Source organism: Peromyscus californicus, unplaced genomic scaffold (assembly GCF_007827085.1).
Source record: "Peromyscus californicus insignis strain IS unplaced genomic scaffold, ASM782708v3 Scaffold_3__1_contigs__length_106647218, whole genome shotgun sequence".
NCBI lineage: Eukaryota > Metazoa > Chordata > Mammalia > Rodentia > Cricetidae > Peromyscus > Peromyscus californicus.
This window is the reverse complement of record NW_026294551.1, coordinates 52817806-52826611: the sequence shown is the minus strand read 5'-3', so window position 1 is coordinate 52826611 and position 8806 is coordinate 52817806. Positions and strand designations below refer to the sequence as shown.

The window sequence follows — 8806 nt, the reverse complement described above, 5'->3', positions numbered from 1 at the left end:
TGATTCCAAAGCGGTTACGCTGAAGGCGTGAGAGGGCCGGGCAGCGGGTGGCGCTACGCCAACGGCGTTAGCAAGCTGAGCTAGTGGCGTACTTCAGCAGGCGGGGCCGCTCCGGATGGTCGGGGGCGGGGTTGGTGAATAGGGAAGTGGCGCAAATTGGTGGATCGCTCCGCTGAGTCTGTTCATCGAAGCCGCCGCCACCTCCGCCGCCGCCCCCTGTCCCGGCCCCCCCCCTGGGTTTCCTCAGCCCAGCTCGGTCCAGCCCGGTTCTCGGGAGAATGAAGTTCGTGTACAAAGAGGAGCATCCGTTCGAGAAGCGCCGCTCTGAGGGCGAGAAAATCCGAAAGAAATACCCAGACCGGGTCCCGGTAAGGACTGTATCCAGGGCCGAGGCTCAGGGTGCTGACGCTGACGCCACAAGCTAGGCTTGAGTCTGGGAAAGCGGAGGTCAGCCTCTAGTCTGTCGTGGGCTTAGGAATCTGAAACTGCTGTCTCTAATACCGGGGATGAGAAGCTCGTAGAAGTAGAGCTGGGACTGAGATGTGGACGGGAGAGAGAGGGAGAGACCTTGGCGTTTGTCAGAATGGAGGCCTTGGGGAGCTTGACAACCAGGACTTCCATGGCCATCCTCTCAGCTACTTAGATTTAAGGTAGAGTTTGACCCAAACAAGTCATCCTGATTCTCTGATGAAAATAGTTATTATGATGTGCCGTTCTGTGATCAGTACTTAAATATTTAGGTAAGCCAGTGAGGCCAGGATCTCTGGACTCAGTGCTGCGTGCACCACGTATATAAGAATAAAGAGAAACGAGGTTGCAGTGGGTTTCAGGACAGGGAATATCTTGACTTCTTCATCCATGTGGCTGTATTTTTGGCGTTTTCTCATTCTTTTCTTCTTCTTTTCATCAGGTGATAGTGGAAAAAGCCCCCAAAGCTCGGATAGGAGATTTGGACAAAAAGAAATACCTGGTGCCTTCTGATCTTACAGGTGGGAACGAGATGCCCGATGCAGGTTTCCTTCTGTGGGTGGGAATGCCATCTCTGTGGGAGGAGGCTTCACCTGGCAGCTGTTTTCTGGAGCACTGATGACCTCTGTGACTTTCTTGCATCTCCTGTTTTTGGCAGTTGGTCAGTTCTACTTCTTGATCCGGAAGCGAATTCATCTCCGTGCTGAGGATGCCTTGTTTTTCTTTGTCAACAACGTCATCCCACCCACCAGTGCCACGATGGGTCAGCTGTACCAGGTATAGTGCCTTGGGAGTAACGGGAGTGCGTGGAGAGGGGTCCCGGCCAGCTGGGATAGAAGGAAGCAAAGGTCAGCAGTCCCTGCACTAGCTGTCCTACTAGCTTTAAAATGTCGCTGTGGTCCTGAGTGGTTGGGATTTTAACAGCAGTGGGAGGAGAGAGCGAGCACTAGTTGGGAGTAGCTGGGGTTTTTGTTGTTATTTTCGAGACAGAGTTTCTCTGTGTGGCCCTGGCTGTCCTGGAACTCACTCTAGACCAGGCTGGCCTTGAACTCACAGCCTGCCCCTGCCTCCCAAGTGCTGGGATCAAAAGTGTGTGCCACCACCCACCGCCCGGCTTGGAGTAGCTGTTTTGATTGGGATTCTACTACCCAAGTCTCTTTCCCTCATCCAAGATGTCATAACAATTTGAGACAAGGTTCCTCTGTGTAGCCCTGGCTGTCCTGGAGCTCACTCTGTAGACCAGGCTGGCCTTGAACTCAGAGATTTGCCTGCCTCTGCCTCCAGAGTGCTGGAATTTAAGGCGTGTTTTGCCACATCTGGTTGAAGTTCCCACCTTGAACAACAGATGCATAGCGGTGCACACTTCCAATCCTTTAAGTCAGGAGGCAGAAGCCTGTCTCAATACAATCATCGTTGCTTCTGCACACAGTTTTAATCCCCTCACTCAGAAGGCAGAGGCTGGTGGGTCTCAGAAGCTGTCTCGGGCAGTCAGAGATACATATCGAGACCCTGTCTCAAAACAAACAACGTAAAACCACGGAACACACCTTCAGTCTTAGCACTCTGGAAGTAGAGGCAGGCAGATCTCTGTAAGTTTGAGACCAGTGTGGTCTACATAGGGAGTTAGAGGCCAGCTGGAGTTACATAGTGACACCCTATCTCAAAAGCAAAAGCCCCAGGGAACCCAAACACACACCAAAAATAAAATAAATGAAAACAAGCAAATAAACACTAAGGGCTGAGGCAGTAGTATCTTGAGTTGGAAATCATCTTGGCTACATAGTGAGTTTGAGGTCAACTTTTTTTTGTTTTTTGTTTTTGTTTTTTTTTTTGAGACAGGGTTTCTCTGTGTAGCTTTGTGCCTTTCCTGGAACTCACTTGGTAGTCCAGGCTGGCGAGGTCAGCCTTTCTTAAAGGAGAGAGGAAAATAAGAATGAATGGCTCTTCTTTATTCCTTTAGTATTAGGGTAGTTACCTTACAGATGATCTATTATATTTTAATATATTTCAAGTATATTTTGAATCAGGTTCTTAAGTTGCCTTGGTAGCCCCTAACTTTCAGTCCTTTCCAGAAGCTGGAATTACCAGACCATGCTTAAAAGAATGAGTCTTGAGGAATGTCTTGGTGGTAAATAGTTCAGGTAAATAAATCCAAGTTGTCATTAAACCCTTTTTGGTTTCATTTTAGGAACACCACGAAGAAGACTTCTTTCTATACATTGCCTACAGTGATGAAAGCGTCTACGGTCTGTGAAGCTGCCGTCCCTGAGGTGGGGGTTCCATTCTACAGAGAGAGGTGGCGCTCCTTCCTTGACATCCACTTCCTCCTTCAGGCGAAAACACCATCTCCCTTCTTCAGGACCTGCACTTACATGTTTGAGACTGTTTCTCCAGTCCCTCTCAGCCAGAGGGGTAATGGTGGACACAGTCTCTGTACATCTCCTCTCTCCCCCCTTTTGTCTGCCCTCCATTCCCACTCTGCTTTAGACTTCTTGATTGTCAATCTCTGTCACATCCGTTGATTGTTTTGGTTTCTATTCCCTTTCTAACTGCCCCGCAGGCTCAGAACCCCAACAACCCCTTCCTTTCACTGCCTTCTTTTTGGGGGGTAGATGGAAGGGATTGACATTGTCGGGGGAGGTAGGAGGCACATCAATAAAAAAGAAACCACCGAGCTGAATTGAATTGCCCTGTGTCATTCCACCTCCTGTCTGTCTCAAGTGTCATGAACATCTATGGTGGGAAAGGGAATGGGGATAGGTCAGAGAAACAGAAACACTTTGTTGCTATTTCCCTCTTTGGAAAAAGGTATCTTTTAAATGAGTGGAATAATGTGACCATTATCTCAAGAAACTTGGATTTTATATGTGTATATATTGGGTTTCGATGTAAACAAAGGGGTGGTAGGTTTTACTGGGTTGCTGTGGACAAAGTTTGAAAGTACTTTAGGTAAGCAGATCCAAATTTGTTACTTTGTACTAAAGAAGAGACGTTCCTGTTTGGGAGGTGCTGAAAGAACTGTCTTTAACTGGCTGTCACTTGCAGAGCTTGTGCCAGTGTATGGGATCCTGTAAAGTGGAATTTGAGAGAGGGCAAATACTGGGAGAAGGGTGCCATTATCAGTAGGAGAACTTCATCTCCCAGCAGCCATGTCTCCTCCTGGCCGGAAGTGGGGCGGTTCCCTGAGGGATAAAAAGGTACAAAACGAGGCAGTATGGTGGCCGAGAGTTCTAATCCCTTCTTCGTCTACTGTCTTAGTCCCGCCCAGCCTACACTTCCCGGGATTCAGTGCGCACTCTTCCGCTCTACCCCTCCGGCTCCTGAGCTCCCCACCACTCCCCTGGTGGGGCGGGGGGAGCCTGTTTATTGCGCCTGCGCCAGTCCGTGGCTTACTGGGAACTGAAGTTCCGGAGGATCTTGCAATCCTCTTCCGCTGCCCCTGCACAGACTACAAATCCCTTGGTGCACTGCGCGGCGGAGCCGGCGGGGAGGGGGAGAAGGGAGGGAGGAGAGAGGAGGAGGAGGAGGAGGAGGAGGAGGAGGGAGCAGGCGGCCGGCGGTGCGGGGGGAGGGGGCCCGGTCCGGGAGTGCGGGAGGCAGTGGTAGAGGGAGGTGGCGGTAGCGGACTGGAGTCTCAACCGCGCCAAGGCGGACACTTCGGCGAAGCGAGGCAGTAGGAACACGGAGCGCCCAAGGCAGCACCGGGAATCCCGGCTTAGAGGAGGGGGTCGCCGGACCGGGTGGAGGGGAGGGGGCGATGCTGGAAGCCATGGCGGAGCCCAGTCCCGAAGGTAAGCCGCTCCACAGGCACAGAGGGCAGGGAGAGGGTGAGGATTTAATTGGCAAAGTTGGAGGTCGAGCCCCGGCACCCAGCGGGGGAGTGCGGGAAGAGGGGTCGGGGGCCTGGCTCTTGAGGTTCCCGGGAGAGCGCCGAGTTGAGATACCTTGGAGAAAGAGGAGTGGGAGCCTGGGTCGGGAGAGTTAGACATCGGGCGCGGTGTGGATGGCGGTGGTGGGGTGTCCGGGGATAGGCGCTGGCAACCCAGCTTCGGGGGCTAGGGGCTGGAAAGGCCTCGGAGTGCTTGGCGCTCCGTAGCCGAGAGGCTGGGGGGAATCTGGTTGCCGGAGAGTAGTTGGGAGAGCCCGACGAGGATTGAGTGAGGGGCCCGGTAGTTGGCCGAGGTGGGGGAGTTTGTGACGGTGGCGCTGGAGCGCCTAGTAGTTGCCGCCAGAGATAGCTTGGTGATTGTTAGAGGGGTGGGCAGGTAGTTGTGGGGAGAGCAGAGAGTCTGGGTATTGTCTCCGGTAGAGCCCGATCCCGAGGGCCAGTTGTGGGGCCAGAGAGCTGGGGAGCAGGGCTAGCCCGGTACTTGTAGGGGCGGCGGGGCGAGGTGTGGGGGGTTAAGACCGGCAACTTGCGCGGCGGGAGCGGCGGCGGCGGCGGGGGGGGGGGGGTGGTTGGTCGGTCGGCTAGGGCCGGAGCTTGCGAGTTGTGGAGCGTATTGGGGGGCGGCGGCGGCAGCAGGGGGCTGCCCTGGAGTGTCTGGATGGGGGCCGGGGGCTGGAGTTGAGGGGTCCGTAGCCTAGGGACTCGCCGAGTACGGGGGCGGGCGGGGGGCGGCCGGAGAAGCTCGGAACTGGGCCCGGGGGCCCGGCGGGGAGCCCGGAGAGCTCGAGACGGGGAGGGGCCAAGGCCCCGGATGGGGGCGGAGGGACAGCGAAATTGTGGGGAGCGCGGCGGCGGCGGCGGCGGGGGGGGGGGGGGGGCAGGCGGGGCCGCGTCCGGGTCGCAGCTCGCCGCCTGTCCCGGACGCGAAGTAATGTTGGGAGAGTGTGCCCGTGTGTGTGTCGGGTGGGGGTAAGGGGCGCGCCCGGCCTCGTGTTCGAGGAGAAGCGGCCGGAGGGCGGGGAGCGGGTCAGCGTGGTCCTCCCGGAGCCCGGGGGCGGGCGGCGTGGAGGGCCCCGGGCAGTGGAGCGCGGCCGGTAGGAACTCCGGGCGCGTGTGAAGGACGGGGGCGGGCGGCGGCCCGGGCTCGCCCCGGGAGCGGTATGGCGGGGTGGGGCGCCAAGAGAGCCGAGTTGACTGGAGAGCGGGGAGGGGGCGGGGCGCTGGGCCTCGGGCGGGGGGGAGGGGAGCGCTATAGCGAGGCCGGGGAGGGCGCCGCGCCCGGGCTCCGCCCCTCGGGGCGGAAGGGGGAGCAGGGGCGGGTCCGGCACGGCTGGGGGCTGGCTGGCGGGGCCGGGCCACCGCGCGGTGGATGGGATGAGGTCGGGACCGCCAAGGTTCAGAGGTAGGATTTTCCAGACTCTTTTTTTCCTAGTGCCTTGACTCAGCTTTTATTGATTTCTTTCGCAGATCCACCTCCGACTCTTAAGGCAGAGACTCAGGTGAGCTGTCCCGTGCCTTTGACTAGTACACTGCCTGACAATTTGGGAGCCGGGTTGTTGGGAATGCCTCTCTTTAACCATTCGTGCCTGCCTTCCATTTGACCCACGTTTCCTTCCTTTTAGCCACCAGAGAAGCGGCGGAGGACAATTGAGGATTTCAACAAATTCTGCAGTTTTGTCTTGGCCTATGCGGGTTACATTCCTCCTAGCAAAGAGGTAGGAAACTGAAAAATAGCCGACTTGAGTCAGAGTGAATTACTTTATAGGAAGATCCTACTATAATATGTAAGAGTAAGAATTGGAAGCTTTTAGAGGGCTGTGGTGGGAAAGCTGGTGTGGAAGGATGAAATATGGCAGCTGGCTTGAACAGCAGTAACACAAATTTGGAGTGTTGGTCAGGCTTTTGTTTTAGGGGTCTTGAGTTGCTGTTCGTGGAAAGTTTTCAGGTAAATTGTAAGGAGATAAGTATGCTAGCAAACGAGATACAGAAACTGTTAAAGGAGTAGGCAGGAGGACTGGGGTGAAGGCAGACTTAGAGTACATGGCAGATCTGGGTAGGGACATGTCTAGTTCCTGGTTTTTGTGCTGGACATGTGTCAGGGCTGAGCTGTCCCTAGACTCCTGCTGACCCTAGTCTCTTCCTCCTTTTAAGGAAAGCGATTGGCCAGCTTCTGGCTCGAGCTCTCCATTGCGGGGTGAGAGTGCAGCAGATAGTGATGGCTGGGACTCAGCCCCCTCGGACCTTCGAACTATCCAGACTTTTGTTAAGAAAGCAAAGTCATCAAAGAGAAGGGCAGCTCAAGCAGGTCCTACCCAGCCAGGACCCCCAAGGTCCACTTTTTCTCGTCTGCAGGCCCCCGACAGTGCCACTCTGCTCGAGAAGATGAAGCTGAAGGACTCTCTGTTTGATCTGGATGGGCCCAAAGTGGCATCTCCACTGTCTCCCACATCCCTGACGCATACCTCCCGGTCCCCTGCTGCTCTCACCTCAGTGCCGCTTTCCCAGGGGCACCTTTCTCAGCCTCGAAAGAAGGACCGAAAGAACAGAAAGTTGGGACCAGGAGGTGGGGCCGGCTTTGGGGTGCTTCGGAGGCCTCGGCCGGCTCCTGGGGATGGGGAAAAGCGGTCTCGGATCAAGAAGAGCAAGAAGCGGAAGTTGAAAAAGGCGGATCGTGGGGATAGACTCCCACCTCCTGGCCCTCCTAGGGCACCTCCCAGTGATACAGACTCTGAAGAGGAGGAGGAAGAGGAGGAGGAGGAGGAGGATGAAGAAGAGATGACAGCAGTGGTGGGGGGTGACGTCCCTGTGCTCCCAACACCCCCTGAAGCCCCCAGGCCCCCTGTTACCGTGCACCCCGACGGTGCTCCCCCTACTGACAGTGAGGGCAAAGAGGTGGGCAGCACAGAAACAAGCCAAGATGGGGACGCCAGCTCCAGTGAAGGCGAGATGCGGGTCATGGATGAGGACATCATGGTGGAATCAGGTGAGCAGCTTAGGGCTGCCCAGGGTGGGGAGCTGGGAGGGTGGGTTTGGGGGTTCTTAGGAGCCGAGCTTTAAAGTTGAACACTAAACAAACATCCTTTTTCCAGGTGATGACTCATGGGATCTGATCACATGTTACTGTAGAAAGCCCTTTGCTGGGCGGCCCATGATTGAATGCAGCCTATGTGGGACGTGGATCCACCTCTCCTGTGCTAAGATTAAGAAGACCAATGTTCCTGACTTCTTTTATTGCCAGAAATGCAAGGAACTTCGGCCGGAGGCCCGGCGGTTAGGGGGTCTTCCCAAATCCGGAGAACCCTGACGTCACTCTTGGAGGCTGGAACTTCTGACGTTACTTGGGAACTGAGACTCAGAGTCTTCAGCCTCTTCCAGGCCGGATTTCCCAAGGGAGACTTGTTTGGAAATGAGTGTCTTCTACTCTGTCCTTCCTGCTCCGTGGACTTGAATTAGACCCCTTACAGCTGGGTCGGGGAGGCTGGATCTATAGACAAAATCTCTGTCCGGTGAACCTGCCACCCGTTCACTTTCAGGGCCAGGGCTCAAACTGGGATGTAATGGGATAGTTGTCTATAAAATGTAGTGTAAATACAGCACTCCCTCATGGTTTCTTCTCTTTCACTCCCGTTTACTTTCTTCTACACCAGTAATATTTTTAATTTTGAACTCCCATGTTTGAGCCTGGCGGTTGCTCAAAGGCGGAGTACCATACCTGGTGGAGTGGGGGAGGAGAGCAAAAAGGTGTCAATTATCACTAGCCTCGTTTTTAATAATAATTGGCTGGCTGCCTGTGTAGACAGCCAGTGTTGTAAATAAAGCAGAGTGGGCTCTTGCGTTTTACAACCCTTGTTGTCCTGTTTGGGGAGGGGATCTTTGGGAAACTTGGCAGATGGCTTGCTGGACTTGAGTTGGGGCTGAAACCGACTCAAGGTCCAGGGCTGTAATCCCACACCTTGGGACATGGCGACAGAAAATTTAGGGGCTAGGACTGGCTTCGACTATATGAGACCCTGTCTGAAGCCCCCTCTCTCCCCATCACCCTCACCCAAAGTCAAATCTTGAAAGGACTACCTCCCAGCTTTTTCAAACCAGAGGCCACCTTCGGGACCTAAGTGGGTTTGCAATTCTTGTTTTAACAATACCCCCCCTCACCCCTATAGTTGCACCCCAGGTGCCTGGAGCTCTGGACTTGGGGTGGGTAAAGCACAGCGGAGCCAGTTGCTAGCGTTCTAAGCCGAAGCCCGCTTGGCCATAGTACTTCGTGTGGGGCGGGGTACACGTTTGGGGGCGGAGTCACTTAGGACCGAAGACCGTTGCTCAAGGCAGTGATCACGTGAGTGTCTAGGAGGAGCTTGTAGTAACGTGACACAGGGGGGGTCACGTGAAGGGCCGTCTGCTGCGCAAAGTGGGCGGGCTTGTGTCACGTGGCATGGGGAGAGGTGGGCGGGG

At 55.2% G+C, this 8806-nt stretch overlaps 2 protein-coding genes across 3 annotated transcripts; both read left to right on the top strand.

The window, feature by feature from the left end:
• The first annotated feature begins 158 nt into the window (after positions 1 to 158).
• Gabarap (GABA type A receptor-associated protein) lies at positions 159 to 3148 on the top strand. Its single transcript, XM_052756562.1, has 4 exons — positions 159 to 368; positions 911 to 989; positions 1127 to 1245; positions 2657 to 3148. The coding sequence occupies exons 1-4, from the start codon at positions 279 to 281 to the stop codon at positions 2720 to 2722; spliced, it is 354 nt and encodes a 117-aa protein (XP_052612522.1). The 5' UTR covers positions 159 to 278; the 3' UTR covers positions 2723 to 3148.
• Positions 3149 to 4050: 902 nt separating this feature from the next.
• Positions 4051 to 7978, top strand: Phf23 (PHD finger protein 23). 2 transcript variants are annotated; one of them, XM_052756307.1, is made up of 5 exons: positions 4051 to 4259; positions 5825 to 5856; positions 5980 to 6072; positions 6509 to 7340; positions 7447 to 7978. In XM_052756307.1, the coding sequence occupies exons 1-5, from the start codon at positions 4226 to 4228 to the stop codon at positions 7659 to 7661; spliced, it is 1206 nt and encodes a 401-aa protein (XP_052612267.1). In that variant the 5' UTR covers positions 4051 to 4225; the 3' UTR covers positions 7662 to 7978. The 2 variants fall into 2 exon arrangements, with proteins under 2 accessions (XP_052612267.1, XP_052612268.1); XM_052756308.1 differs by having other exon boundaries at positions 4052 to 4259; positions 6710 to 7340.
• Positions 7979 to 8806: the final 828 nt, after the last annotated feature.